The sequence below is a fragment of the Hesperophylax consimilis genome, chromosome 30 (assembly GCF_061612785.1).
Source record: "Hesperophylax consimilis isolate HC1 chromosome 30, BYU_Hcon_1.0, whole genome shotgun sequence".
In the NCBI taxonomy this organism is placed as follows: domain Eukaryota; kingdom Metazoa; phylum Arthropoda; class Insecta; order Trichoptera; family Limnephilidae; genus Hesperophylax; species Hesperophylax consimilis.
Window position 1 is genome coordinate 4,490,426 of NC_142865.1, and position 16,733 is coordinate 4,507,158.

Genomic DNA, 16,733 nt, shown 5'->3' on the forward strand with positions numbered 1-16,733 from the left:
TATTGAAATTGTGTAACATTTGCCGTGAAATCGTATATTATTTATCTCAGGAGATCAATTAAGATTACTGTCATGATCAAAAAACTCTCGCAAAAAATACATTAAAAAATCGCTTTCCCAAAGTACGCAGGCGAGATGAATCTGTACTTTGCCGCTGAGATAAAAAAATCTAGGTATTATTGCAAGCCATTAACAGACTTGTTTTGTCTTAACAATTTGTTTTACAAAAAGCTAGTGAAATTGTGTTAGTCGTTGAAATGTATGTTAGTAGGATTTAATTTTTAATTTTGTAATGTGTTCACATTTTAAAAAGATTTACAATAAAATAGGTTGATTTCTTAGTCCTCCATTCTCACTTAACTTTTTAATCAAACACAGAATGGCACCAATCATAATATAATTTTATTTATAACTAACTGTTCCCCGTGGCTCAGTTGTCTGCGCAGATAAAGAAACAATAGCGCTTGTCCAACAGATGGCGCTGTTTTAAAAATATGTTTTTACCCGTCACAGGTGATATCTATATATAAAAACACACCCGTATTTGAATGCAAAGTTGTGTCAAAATTTCAACGTAAATGGTGAAGAACTTTCGGAGATTTAAGATTTTCAACAAACGAACATTTACATATTTATTTATATATCCAATAACATTATTGATATTATTGGGTTATCCTTAGGAGATAGACATATACTATCCAAGACCCATCTGTAGGCCTTTTTAAGATATACAATTCCATCGTACATCATTTTGATGTATCTCATAAGGTTTAGCCAGTGTTAGCAATGTAAGCGCCCGAAAATATATATTTACGACTTGATTACAAAGCATCGACTTTTCATTACTTTCTATACATATAATATGCACGTATTATGAACAAAAAACTTCCGGAAGAAATTCTCTAAATGACAGTGAAAATACTATCAAAATCCTTCACGTAGTTTAGAAGAACTAAACACAAACAGACAGACGCGGATAGCGACTTTATTTTATAGTTGTTAGAGATTAAAGAAGAAGATTTTAAAGGTGTGTTGAATTGTTACCGTTTATTTTGTACGAGATCTTATGTAGTGGGCGTAGTATACTTTTCATAACATCTTCGGCTTATATATTATGTATATCGTTACATCTCAATTCGATTACTATAAAAACATGTTGTCGTATTTTTCAAAATGTTGTTAATTGCTGCTGAGTTATATGTTTCCTAAATTCTCGGCTACAAGCTGAACACACTATCGAGACGAGTGATTTATTTATTTGTTTGAATTGAGAAACTATTTACAAGAAATAAACTTGCTCTACAAGCGTAAAAGGTAACATTGGGTAATGTAATGAAACATCGTAACCGAATAGGCTGATGATTTATTTGTTGTGTTTTTACTTGTGAATTATGAATACTTGGAGCAGGTGGATGAGTTTTGTATTTGGGAATTATGATTACAAGAGATAGGAAGGATGACAGAGAAATTGAAAGAAGGGTAAATGCAGGTAACTCCATTAATGGAGGACTGAACGCAGTTGGCGCTAACAAAACTGTCTAAAGAAGCGAAGCTAGCAGTCCACAATGGAATGCTGGTACCTGCCCTGATGTATGGCAGTGAGGCACGGAAAAGGCAGAGGAAAGATCAAAGTAGATTGAATGCTGCAGAAATGAGATCCCTCCGGCGTTTGTGTGGTAAAACCACATGTGAGAAATGTGGAGATCCACAAAGAATGCAAGGATGATACAAGCGTAATTCGTAAAATAAAGAAAGGGTTGTTGAGATGGTTTGGGCATGTAGAGCGAACGAACAAAGAAAGGAGAATATACGACGCAAATGTGTATGACACCCGAGGAAGATATGTGACGATCAAGTGAATCATATACAATGGAAATCAGTGACTGTTAAATGAACAGAAACTCTAGAAATACAGGGTGTCCGGAAACTCGTAGTACAAGCGGGAAACTGGTGAATCTACATCACATTTGGAGTCGATTTTGTAGTATATTTTTTTTTATTTGAGCTTTCGTTATCAAGTAAATCGAGTTTGAAGTTGATTTTTTTTTTTTCTTTTTTTTTTTTTTTTAATCAAATTCTTATAAATTATTACTGAAGATCAAAGTACCCAACTAATTAAAACTGTTTGAAAGTAAAACAAATGAAGAAACTCGGATTTGAAGCATTATTTTGAAATCACCCTTCATTTAACCCGGTGTAATCATAAAATATTTCTGCTCTGCAGGGTTAAAACATCTGTTATTCAACCCTAAACACCAGAAAAAACTTTAACCCTAAAATAGCCGAAAAAAATTTTTTTTTGGTTTTTTTTTTTTTTTTTGAAAATGCTCAAATCAAAAAAATTTATGTTTTTTTGGGTTCCCCATGTGGTGTAGATTCTCCAATTTCCCGCTTGTACTACGAGTTTCCGGACACCGTGTATAAAAGGAAGAGATTCAAGTACATGCTGAATTTATAAGTAAACTTAGGTTAAATTAACATTGATTGAAAAGATATCATACCATAGCCTTCTTACATTCTCCGCCACGTCTGCGTATCTATTACTATCTCCATGTAATCTAGATACAAGCGAGTGCTTGTAATGCTCAGTCCTGGTATTGTTACATTTAAGAGGAAGCTACAAGCCAAAAATGTGTATATTCTTTGTATACCTTATATTGTAGGTAATATGCATTAAAATCGCTTGACAAACGTTCGATTTCAAGCACAAAACTGGTTTTTATTTATTTTGTAAATAATTTTATAAAAAAGCAAAAAAGTTAATCAAGTGAAACTGTCACAGATAATCTTAGCTATAATACTGTATTTTTAAAAAGTTGTTTCCTTTACGCGTTCATACACTTCTATTGAAAAAAATTAGTAATGTACATTTATATTTTTTATTGAGTAACTTAATTTTTTTATTTGTATTCTACTCAAAAGTGAAACGATAGGAAAACCTTTCATTTTATCCAAAGCATATTTTTTGGTATTCATAATATAAACCAATTCGTTATAAAGATTAATCAAAATAATGATTTGGCATTAAGTTTCGCCTTAAACATGATGTTGGAACGAGTAGCTTTCGTAGGTATATGAAATCCAAAGAAGTTAATTGGCTGTTAGGATATAATTCATCGATCTCAAGAGTTTTAATAAATTTTATTATTTCATTAAACAATGACCAATAAATTGATAATTTATTATTAAACTTATGTTTATAAGACATAGTTTTTGAGCAAAGCACAAAGGATAACAAATTATTATAAGCAATAATTATTAGCTTGAAACACAAATATACATTGAAAAAATAAATTCCGCCGACGGGAATATAACCTGCACCCTTCTGATTGCTGGTCAGGTGTACTAAGCCACTGTGCTACGTCGGCTTATTTTTAACCGCCAAATAATTCAATAAATACTAGTATTTTAGTCAACAATTATTACATATTGATTTTTTTTCACTTCAAAAAACCAAATTTATTTTTGTAGGAAAGGTACTCTTGGTGGCGTCGAGAGATATTATGTCTTTATTTAATTATAGCCGACGTAGCACAGTGGCTTAGTGCACCTGACCGGCAGTCAGAATTGTGCGGATTCAATTCCCGTCAGTGGCATTTATTTTTCTTTGACAATTTTTTCAATTTATCTTTTGTTTCGGGCTGATAATTATTGCTTATTTGACTTCCGATTTTATGTTCGGGTTAAATCTTCCCCATAGGAAAAACTAAACCCTTCCACATACTTTTCCACAAATGATCATCTAGTCAATCAACATTATGCAAGTGCATTATATAAGCAAAATAAATACAAAACAATACAAGAACAACACGTCAACTCACCAGAGATCAAATGGGAAAATAATTCACCGACTCCAGATATTTTCATATCAGAGGGTTCGGCTCGGTAGAACTTCTAACAGGGCCTATAAATCCTACTGATCCCTCAACATAAATATTTAAAAAATCTTTCGTTATCCTACATGTATTCAAAATGACCGACTTTTGCATCTTTATATTAGTAATAAATTGATTTCGTATTGTAAATTTTATTGTAACTATTGTTTTTTTTTCTTTCCAGGTGTGAAGTTTCTTTAAATTCTTTAATTTAAAGATATTTTCGCCGGTTAACCTTCCGGGTGACTGCAGCTGTGAGTTGTTAGTGAAGTGATATTACAAATAATATACAAAATAAATTCAAAATGGTGCTGTTTCTTCGGAATGTCTTGCGGACGTCGCTGGTGGCCTGTTTGCTGATGCTGTGCTTGATGCAGTCTTTATCAGGTAAGAATTTATTCTTTAAAACAAACTTTATATCATATATCTGTTGATAGAGCTGGGTCGATCGATCATTTAGACGACCCACTCGAGGAGTGATCGGGTCGAGAGTACCCGCTCTTTGATCGGGTACTTTTATACATTTTAGAAAAAAATTGTGTAATGTGGAAAAAATTACGCAAATGTGAATTGTAGCAGAAGTCGGGGACGCCCGAGGAAGACATAGCACGATCAAGTGAATCAGATACTTGATTCATGTCAAGAGTCAGAATAATAACAGATTGTGTATGAGACGATGTATGAATGTGGATGAGGGGTGGAGTGTGTGTCAAGACCGACTTGTTTGTGGGTTCGTCCTCTTGGTCTTGGTTGGTTAGTTAGTTAGTTAGTGGAAAAAATGCCAAAAAATAGATAGTTGACGGTTCAAAACAATGAGAACACTTCGTGGTCGAGAGGTAAGACTCTCGACGAGCAAACTGGAGGTCGCAGGTTCAAATCCCGGCGTGCGCAAGTAAATTTAGTTAATTGTGTTATTTCACAAATTATTCATTAAAAATATATTAAAGTTTATTTGCGGCACGATGCTACTCTCATCAGAATTGAAGCACTGCTTGAAATGGCTTTGGCCATGTCTGGTGACATAAAGGTACTTCCCCACCTTCCTCTCCCCATCTCCTTCCCCTCCTTACTACTTTCAGCCTCACAACATACTTCATACAATTGGAAATGCCATAGATTCAATGGCCCCAGACGGTTGGGAGCAGTTGGGACTCTTGCACGGTTCAACAAAAAAACAAAAAAATTCAGCACGCCTTTGAAAAGTTATATAAAGTCATTAAAAGCAATTAAAAATTACCATCCTGTAAACCTAACCTAATTAACCTAGTTTTTGTTTCATCACTTTTCACGACTTTATGTAACTTTTTAAGGTGATGCACTACGTTGTGTAATATTTTAAATTGAGCCGCTATCAATAACAACCGCTACATAGAAGGCGATAAGGTTTAAATTCCCGCCTAACACCATCCGCCTATTTTGATTTATGCAAGAAAAAAACATGGCCAAAAAGTGCCTTTTATTGTATTTTGTGGATGTTCAGGCATAAATATTTCATTTTTTTCCGATCATTTTATAAATAACTTAATTTGCCACATTATACAATAAAATCATAACCGAAAATGGGTTCGTAAGTAGGAGATTTTGAACTTTAAAGCAGTTTTCATAGGCCTTATACATTATTTTTTTCTGGGCTTATAAAAAGACTTAAAAATACTCGATTATTTCAAAGGCCAAGATGTATTCTACTCGCAGTATTTAATTAAAGCATCTGAAACATTTCTATGCGACCAAATTTTCAAACCAAACACACATGATTTTGCATTACTACGTATGGAATCGCCTTAAAGGTGTGTTTAATTGTAATTATGATGAGTTATCCGATTACCGCTGGTGGCGTACAGTCAAAACGGCCGCCAAAACTCTGTGCGATATATTTGCTTATATTCTCACAAAAAATGGTAATGGACCGATTTTAAATGATGATGAATTTACTATATATTTCTTTGTGTATGTTTTAATAATATTACAGAATTGTTACATCATCAAAAATTCAAAGTATTCTTCATTTTAATTTTCACTTCTTCCTTAAAAAAATCAATTTCGATCTTTCACATCTGTCAGGCGATCATTTTATTCACAGGTCTTCGCTGGTCGTTAACTCTTGACAGGCCAAGATGCCAAACAAAACGTCTGTAACCAAGTGAGTCTTCCGACGACCCCATGCATTTTTCTCTCTTATGGGCTTTTAAACTATTGAAATCTCAATTATTCAATGAAATATTAATGGTAACTTATGTATTTGCGCAGAAATACTTAAAATACTAAAATGATATGTCAAGTATTTAAGCTGATATAAGGAGGATATTAATTTTGGGTACGTACCCATAGATTAGCTGATGAGCGAACAAATATCATTTGCTACAAAAGAATTATGGGTGTGTTAAACCAATTCTCAGAATTTAAATAAATTGATATATATTGATGGTTGTCAACTATTTGCATAAATTATATAAAAAAAACGATTTTGCTATTGAATACCTAGAAATCATATATCGGCATATTTATAAGTGCTGTAAATATATTGATAACATCTTTTTGATACTATATATTAAAAGCATTAACTTATTAACGGAGTTCGAAGAATATATTGATAAAAATGTGAGTGATAAAAGTGTATTTTTGTAATTATTTTTTTAATGCGAAGCTTGATGCTAAATCAATATTTTCGATTTTTTTATATGGTATATTTTATACCGTTGATATTAAAATAAATAAATTTTATATAACGAATTGGTTTACATTCTGAAAACCAAAAAATATGCCTTAGATAAATTGAAGGCTGAAGGAATAATACATTTCTACAATGATTCATATTGTTATTACTAACCATATATGGAGATATATGGTTAGTAATAACATACTGAATATACTGTACAATACTTACCTTGTAGAGTTCACTTGAGATTAATACTTAATTGACATTAACTAATTGTTTATTAGCGAAATTAAGAAGAAAATTGGATATAATTGGACTTTGTCTCAGGAATGGTATATTTAATTTGGGTATGACAGCTTAAAAAGGTAAGTTTTTAGTTTAGACCTGAATTCTGTTGGACTTGTTATGGATCTTAGTTCCTTCGGCCCAGATGCTCCGAAAGCGCGATCACCAAACTTAGTATTTGGCTTGCGCTTAGGTTCTATCAGTCTGCCTACAGCTGATGATGTTGCTGATCTAAGAGTTGACTGCCTCAGACCAGTGTTTTCCGGGACGCATAGTTCAGAGATGTAGGGTGGGGCCATTTCATTGATGGATTTAAACACCATCCAGCACAGTTTGTACTGGATTCTTTCAGGGCACTTGAGCCAGTGAAGATTACGAAGGTGTACTGAAATGTGCGAATATTTAGAAACCCCGGTTATGAGCCGTACTGCTGCATTAAACACTGATTGAAGTTTCTTATTTTGGAAGTAGTTGCGCATCTGCACGCTGCGGTGGAACAGTTAAAAAAATGTTCTCCAATTATTTTCAGGAATCGCTGGTTAAAAAATCCTTCGGGTACATTTTGTTACACCATGTTTACCGAATTATAAAAATTGCTTTTACATTTTTGCATCCATTAATTTTCTCTAAAAAATAAAAATCCGTCCATTTATAAATTAGACAGTGGTGCTTGTAGGAAATGGCATTTTATCACGGTTGTTTCTGGGTCAATAGAGACGGTTATCGCGTGCCAAGAGTCCGTTTATTCCAGTGGATCACGGCACCACCTTCGGGAAACGCCCAAGGGATTGTGACACGTAAGGTACTTAATAGAATTTGCTCGAAACATAAAAACATACCATCACGCCACAAATTGTGAATCAGATTTATTATTCGAAAATTAAGGAATTAATTTTGGCTTTTTTAAAATTGCTTGAAATCGTGTTATGTGAAACACTAATCAATATTTGTGGGTTATTTCTTACGACTTCTAGTCCATACCTAATTTCTTGCCTTTCCTAAAAAGGTGATATGAAATGATCTTATAAAGTTGGTTGATTAGGTGAAAAATATAATAAGCAGTAATTGTTGATCGAAGTACCAGTACATATTAAATTGGCGTGTTGGAAATAAGCCGACGTAGCTCAGATGTCCAGAGCACCTGACCGGACATCAGAAGGTGCGGGTTCAATTCCCGTCGGCGGCTTTTATTTTTACTCTGGAGATATTTTCAATTTGTATGTATATTTCAGGCGACTAATTATTGCTTCTAATAATTTGTTATCCTTTGTGCTATGCATAAAAAAGTTTATCATTAAAAAATAACAATTCAAGAATGGTGTACTTTCACCAAAGCGATACTGACAGCATCTGCTTACCACTAAAATTGTTAAAAAAAACGTACGCCCAAAAAGAAACACTTACAAAAATAATTATCCTTAATTACTCATAATTACTGTTTTCGTGTATTTTTCATGACGTCACTCGAAGGACCAATAAGTTTATCTCTGTCTGTTAATTGCTTCAAATTATGACAATTGTCAGAAGAATTCATTGGTCCTTTTTACGACAAAAGTGCAATTAGTTCCATCTCTAAATTTCTCCAATCAATCAAAAATACTAATTAAAATATTAATAAAATAAAAACAAAATCACCCCAAGGGCGTTGTACAAATATATAATACATTTCTACGATGATATATTTTATTACTAACTATACAGGGTGTATCGGCACCAACCCGACAAACTTTAACCAGCTATTCCTTAGCACATTTGGAGTAAAATATGTTATGGGCACTTTGATTTTACTACACTGACTTCATTTTACAATTATAACCACCCAATAAAGGACATGTTACCAAAGGTGGCCAATTCAAATAAATATGTAAAAGTAGAAATATCCTTAAATAACTTTTTTAATAAACGTTCGTCGAGTTAGAGTATTATTAATAAAAAGGATTAAAATACGAAACCTCGGCCTCGATTCTCGACGAAGTCATTCTACTCGAACAACGAGTGGTTCTACTCACTCGTTCGAGTGCTTTTGACGTTTGGCGTATTTATTTATTTAAAAGCGTACGGCACAACATGTGCGATTAACATGGGTATAAAAGTCACTATACTCTGAAGTAAATATCTTCAATAAATGTAAAATATCTGTTAAAAATGTATTCATATCCCAAATAAACCAAAGTACATAATTATGGGGTCACTCTTGTTGTTATTTTAAATAAAATGTAGTAGATGTACTGTATAATTATTGAATACATAGTGTGTTAGTATAGTAATGAAATCTAATTTTAATTTCTCAGGTAAATTACACATGTATAAACCAACAATATTATAAACTGTTGTTTTCCAAATAAAAAAGGTTACCGTAATTTAACTAACCTTTCCCTTACTGTGCTAAAAAAATCCACGCATTAAGGTGCTGTGTAGTCAATACACATCTCAAAATAAGCGATTTAATATTGGAAAAATGTGAATATTCATAGCTAATCGCTTATGTTCATTATGTTTTATATCAAAAGTGATAATAATTGTAATTTAATTGCTGAAAACATGAAAAAACCATCGGCAGATGCTAAAAAAACGTGCGAGGGGTCCACACCTAATGACGGCCCGCGTCCGACTGGCTGGCGGCTGGCACACACACATAAATGAGGTCGTAGGTATCGATGGTCTAAATCAAAATACAATTGCGGACATGTGGATTTTTCATGTTCCCGCGTAGCGAACTAAAGCAGGACATCAATAGCGTGTCATTTCCTCGTACACTCTTCGCTTAGCAGTATCTCGCGGTTGATTGTATTGGTGTATTTGTTTTTTTTTAATTCAGTGCATAAATGTATAACGGAGGAATACCTAAAATCTGAACCCGGAATTTATTATATTTATAGAGTTATTAAAGTTATTAGAAGCAATGTTTATTAAATACACACCACAGATAAGGAAAGGTTAACACTATCATAAAATATAGTTAGTGAATATTTTTAATTACTCATCTTTTGATTCTTGCATACGTAAAAAAATAATTTGTGAATCTGTAACGTTTGGAAATTAGCCGGGTTTTTGTGACCCTCTCAGGTTAAGTGAAATATGGCAGCTTTTACTGTTATTAAAAAAAATTCCACTTTTGTTCTGACATAAAAGATTCTTTTTGGAGCGATCATACAATGTATATTTAAACCAAGGACAAATTATGTATTAATAAACAGCACGCGCAAAGATAATTGACAAGCAACAAGCATACCTGTGGATCGAAGATCCTACGTAGAATATGCGTAGAACAAGTCGGTAGCGCAGAAAACAGGAGGCCCGAGCAAGATCCCTGGTGCGACTTGAGCCTGGATAACGAGACCACTGCATCCCGCGAAGCTGATCCTCAAAAGCGAGGGTAGCCGCCAACGTGCTGGTGGATGGGGGTTCATTGAGGCCTTTTCATCGAGGAGGCCCACAAATAAGTCTTAAGATTCTGTTTCGGGGCGCATCCGCGTGATTAACAATTAATCGCTTTATCATCTGCAACGCCAGATGATTTTCGATTCGGGAGCGCAAAGCAAAAACCTCCGGTGTCACTTCACACTTTTAAGTCATCTCGACAAAAAAAGTATTCATTTTGTAAACTCCAAAATTTAGAAAATCATTATTAATATCGTCCGTAGGAATTCCTAATGTATTTAAGTAAGCACCGTCGACGAGTCTCAAGAATAAAAATGTCGACCAATGTATGTACTTTCGACGGCGATTGCGAGTGGCCTGGATTGGAGAATTGATACCCAGTACCCATATGTAAAGTAGAATAAGTTTTAATGGTTATTGCCTGAAGTCAAGGGTAATGTCCCGTCTGTCTGACCCGAGGCGAATTATAATAAAATTTGCAAAACTGTGCTATTTTTAATTGCATCAGAATGTCAACTGAAGGGCGCTCTAAAAGTTAAAAATTAATATTAAATATGGTTAAATTTTACGAGATTTTTTTCTTTATTTTTTATTGAATAAATAGTTATATATATCAACAAACAAGTCCTGCTAAGCCAATTGAATTGGCTTGTCAACAGGTGCTTAAAGTTAAGTTACGTATAAGATATATTACATATTATATATTACAGACGACACAGTTTTACTATTTAAATCTAAGGATTGGAATAAGGTATATAACATAGCGAATCTAGGAATCACGCTAGTGAAAAAATGGTTGGACTCAAATACACTTACACTAAACATATCGAAAACAAAATTCACAACGTACAGCATAACTAACACAGGACAGCCAAAAAACAATACAAACACCATAAAAATACACGAATGCATAAACACCAACATCTGCGATTGCCCCCCTCTAGAAAAAACAGAACAAATAAAGTATCTAGGAATCCTAATTGACCATAATCTTAGATGGACACATCACATCAAACAAATCACAAATAGACTCCTCAGAACAATACACATTTTCCTAAATATAAGAAACATATATAAAATAAAACAATTGAAAACAATATATTTTGCACTATGCCAATCAATAATAGAATATGGAATAATTGCTTGGGGAGGAGCAACAAACGCAGCTATCGCTCAAATAGAAATCGCACAGAAAACGATATTAAAGGTAATACTCAAAAAACATAAACTAACCGACACAGACCAAATATTTAAAAGCTGTGACGTACTTGATATACGCCAATTATATGTTAAAACACTACTAAACTACATTTTCGACCAAAAAAACAAACCCCCAACAAACACAAAATATCACTAATAGACCGGTCAGACAAGCGTACAAATAAACATAAAAACTCCGACGGTAAACACTACCTTTGGACAAAGACACCATAAATACCACGCTATTAAAGCATTCAACAGTCTTCCACTTGAAACAAAAATTGAGGAAAATAAAAATAAATTCAAACACAAAATAAAAAAATGGATTAAAGAACAAAAAAGACAATATTACCAAAATTCTATAACATAAAAGAATAAAACATATACACGCAACACAAAAAAATATATAAAACACGCAACACGCACAAACACATAAATCATTATAAATGCCGATTTCCATTCTCTTTTAATATTTTTCTTTTAGTGTGATAATTATATTTTAATTTTTAATCTTTATTTTTAGTTTAAATTTATCTTTATTTTAATGTTGTTTTTTTTTTTAAATGTATAAATTCTTATATTATAAAATGGGGGCCTCAGCACGGGTAAACAACCCAGTGAGGCCAACATTACTGAATTAGAATATGAAATATTGTAAAATAATGTATCAACAATAAAAATAAAAAAAATACATATATATATATATACATTTTTATAAGTTATAATTTACATCTTATATCTACAGAATCAACATTTTTTTCGTACAATTTTTCATACATATTTAAAGTAAAACAAAATTTTCCGATTGCCAATTTTTCAGCGTATATTTAACCTTATTCATAGACTTACATTGCTTTATAGTGTGAGGTAATAAATTAAATATCTTCGGTATGTTGTATTCAAACGTTCTCTGTCCGTATTTATTATTTAATTTCGGAACTATTAACCCGTCATTACGCGTGAATTTATACTGTATTTATTTTCTAATTTTTCTTTATGCTGCGGGGTATACTGAATAAATATATACTGAATTATGATTTTTTGCCATAACAGGTAAAAATTTGGCACTCTGAAACAGCAACGGTGTATTATGTCTCTGTTTAAAAATATTAGGGACGGCTAGTAATTTTACAATTGCGTTTTGTACAACTTGGACTTGTTTAATAAAGAAACCCCGGATGGGTTGGGCATGTAGAGCGAATGAACTAAGAAAGGAGTATAATGTGAATGTTAGAAGAAGTCGTGGACGCTCGAGGAAGACATGTCAAGAATCAGAACAACACAAGACGATTTATGAATGTGAATGAGGTAAGGAGTTTTTGTCAAGACCGAGTTGTTTGGCGATCCTTCCTGTGAGAACGGCCTTGATCGACCGAAAAGAGGTACGAATGACGTCACGCGTACCTTCAAGATTTCGATCGTTTTGGCGGGATTTGAAAATATCAACAATAAAAAAATATTTTTACATTTAAAAAAAATCGGGTATTTAAACTAGAACGTGTTTGAATATTCATTTAAAAAAATGATATGGAAAAACGAAGATTGTGAGATAACTGGAAATGTAAATCTGCTATCCAAACACGACTAAAGCCATTTCAATCAATGTTTCGATTCTGATTAAGGCGATGCACTACGTCGTGTAATATTTTAAATTGAGCCGCTATCAATAACAACCCTTACGTAGATGGCGATAAGGTTTAAATTCCCGCTTAACACCATCCGCCTGTTTTGATTTATGCAAGAAAAAAACATGGCCAAAAATGGCCTTTTATTTTATTTTGTGGATGTTCAGGCATAAATAATAAAAAAAAATTTGATCATTTTATGAATAACTTAAATTGCCACATTATAAAATAAAATCATAACCGAAAATGGGTTCGTAAGTAGGAGTTTTTGAACTTTAAAGCAGTTTTCATAGGCCTTTACATTATTTTTTTCTGGGCTTATAAAAAGACTTATCTAAAAAAAATACTCGATTATTTCAAAGGCCAAGATGTATTCTACTCGCAGTATTTAATTAAAGCATCTGAAACATTTCTAGGCGACCGAATTTTCAAACCAAAAACACATGATTTTGCATTACTACGTATGGCATCGCCTTAATGATCATTCACCAGGGCGATACTGAGAGTATATAGTACCTACCTACAGCTCTGAAAGGGTACAGTTTGCACACCCACACGGGCCTCTAATTAACATTACGATGACTGATACGACCCGTATGGTATCGTGAGAGAAACAAAATGGATCCGAAATTTCTAATTTTCAAAATGTAATTATTGTTATTGACTTTTTGTGGGAACTTTGCATTATGCGGGTTTAAATTATGTTAACCCATATATACTCAATTCTAACCTTCAACCTAGATACTCCCAGTATCGCCCTGGTGAGGAGACCAACACTCATAATCGATACGTGATATAATAAAAAGCATAACAACAAGTTTGGAGGTTCTATTAAGCGTAATCTATACCAGCACTTTGTTTAATCCTACAAATAATACAGGGTTTACCAATAAGAGGTGTTATTTTGATATTCAATCGTAAAAGATCAATGTTTTCGTTGTTTGTGTGGCACGTAGCGCCGTCTTGTTGAAAGTAAACGTTGTCCAGATCAATACCATCCAATTCCGCCCATAAAAAATCATTAACCATCTCTCGATAGTGCAATCCATTCACCGTAACTGTTGCTCCAGCCTCATTTTCGAAAAAGTAAGGTCCAATGACTCCGCCGGACCATAAACCGCACCAAAAAGTCACACGTTGAGGATAGACAGGCTTTTCAACAATAACTCTTGGGTTTTCCGAGTCCTCAGATGCGACAATTTTGCTTGTTGACGAAGCCACCGAGGTGGAAATGGGCCTCATCACTCAAGATGATTTGCATTTGATTCACTCAAGTGAATTTTAATAATTTCAATGCGTTGTTGAAGCGTGTATCGTTCATTTTAATTAATGGCGTAGTTTCTACTTGACAAATGTCAAAATGACAGCTTCAAAAGTAACATCTACCGAAATAGCAGGCTATTCAAAATAACACCTCTTATTGGAAAACCCTGTATTTAAAAAATACTGGTTGAACTACTTGGCGAGTGTTTTTTGGTATTAATAAAGCGGATTTTACATTAATTAAAAAAAATATCTGTAACTAGATACCTACTTACCAGATAAACAATAATTTTTATAGGTCATTTATAAGTCACCCCAACCCAATAGAACTTGTTAGTGATAAAATAAATAGAAAAAAATATATGACACTTTGGTATATTAAAAAATGTTATGAACGCTTTGAAGAACAACACGTAGCTTCAGCCGTGTTTTGTGAACAGATCTGAATTGCCAGATTCTTCCTCTTCCCATCCTTCCTCTTCCCATCTCTTTCCCTTCCCACTGTCAATTTGGGATGCTATAGTCCCACTGGCTCCGAACAGTCTGGAGTAGTTGGGACTCTTGCGGTATTCACATTGAGGACTATGGCGTCCACAAGGAAGGTGGGTAAGTACCCGGCTTTTTAGATGTGATCACCAAACACAGCTAAAGTCATTTCAAACAACATTTAGATTCTGAATGTTTATCTTTTACCAGGGCGATACTGAGAGTATCTAGCACTCTGCGTTCGGTTAGTTGCGTTTAGTGAAAGAAAGAGGTCTGTGAGTGACGGTGTATAGTTCCGGTTCAATTTATGTGTCATTTTAAAAATTGGAACTGATTGTTGTATCAAAAATTCAGACAAGCGATGAATTAGATACCTAAAATATATTTACAGAAAATTATTTTAACTGTCATTTTCAAGTTTTTAGTTCATGTGTCAAGAATTCAGACGAGCGGTTAAGTACCTACCCGTAATACAATATTTAGTTACCAGAAAATTATTTAAATTCTATATTTGAAATTTGTATTTCTTTTGTTTAATTTTTTTCCATTTTCGAAAAAGTGTTATTAAGGCGATGCACTACGTCGTGTAATATTTTAAATTGAGCCGCTATCAATAACAACCCTTACGTAGGTGGCGATAAGGTTTAAATTCCCGTTTAACACCATCCGCCTGTTTTGATTTATGCAAGAAAAAAACATGGCCAAAAAGTGCCTTTTATTTTATTTTGTGGATGTTCAGGCATAAATATTAAATTTTTTTCGATCATTTTATAAATAACTTAATTTGCCAAATCATACAATAAAATTATAACCGAAAATGGGTTCGTAAGTAGGAGATTTTTAACTTTAAAGAAGTTTTCATAGGCATTTCAATTATTTTTTTCTGGGCTTATAAAAAGAATTATCTAAAAAATACTCGAACATTTCAAAGGCCAAAATGTATTCTACTCGCAGTATTTAATTAAAGCATCTGAAACATTTCTAGGCGACCAAATTTTCAAACCAAAAACACATGATTTTGCATTCCTTCGTATGGCATCGCCTTGACTAACTTACGAGATTTTACTAACATAATATCTCATGATTTTTCACGGAGTTGCGCTAGTTGATTAATAATAATATTTGTATTATTGTGTGTAGGTACGTTTGATTCCGATGGATAAATTCTTGGAGAAGTTAGGGCGTGTCACCCCATCTATTTTGATAGTGCCACACCAACAAGCTTAAAGGTCTGGGGCGAGCTTTGTGGCCGCACCCCATATCCCCCAACTGCCCTCAACTCCCCCCAACTTCAACTCCCCAATCTTGTGACCTGGGCGGAACGCGTGCTTGGGGAAATGGGCAATGCTTCGGGATTATCATTATAAAAGACCAAGGAATACTAAGGCCATTCGCACATGGAGATAGTTACTATCGACTCGAGTTTTGTGCGCGTAGCATACGCGTCGCTCATGAGTATCCACCATATTTTTTCTTCTTTTTTATATTTAGTTATAAAATTACATGTTTATATCTAGTATAAACCTTTTTAACTTATTTCTATAACATTAAGGACACTTTACAATACATCTAAAACTTATTCTTTATAGTATTTAGGTATAACCCACGAAAAGCAGCAAGGCTTTTAGCTTCCCTAACATCTGTCGGTAGCTCATTAAAAATTTAAATCCTTTAAAATAGAGATTATTTTGGGATCCCGACAAATTTGTTTTTGAAGCCTAAAATCTCCACAGCTTCTCGTGGGGTGCCAATGTATTCCGAAATTAAAATTAACATTCTTAAACATCTATTTTGGGAGCATCTTATTTTTTTAGCTCAAATATAAAAATAAGGGTATTGTAAATTATTCGCTGTCTCACACTTAACATTCCTAGTTTTTTTCTGAATAATAATTATTATCTTAGAATACCTACTACAATTCAATACTGTATTATTATTATTATTATTACATTTCTAGTATTC

General features: G+C 33.4%; 1 protein-coding gene across 1 annotated transcript in view; it reads left to right on the plus strand.

Moving 5' to 3' along the window:
• The window catches only part of LOC149409539 (protein amalgam-like), a 301,223-nt gene that overhangs the window by 17,099 nt on the left and 267,391 nt on the right, over positions 1-16,733 (plus strand). The window contains exon 2 of the mRNA XM_089649399.1: positions 4,060-4,262. Coding sequence (XP_089505525.1) covers positions 4,181-4,262 — 82 coding nt within the window. The 5' untranslated portion in view covers positions 4,060-4,180. The remainder of the gene's footprint in view (positions 1-4,059; positions 4,263-16,733) is intronic.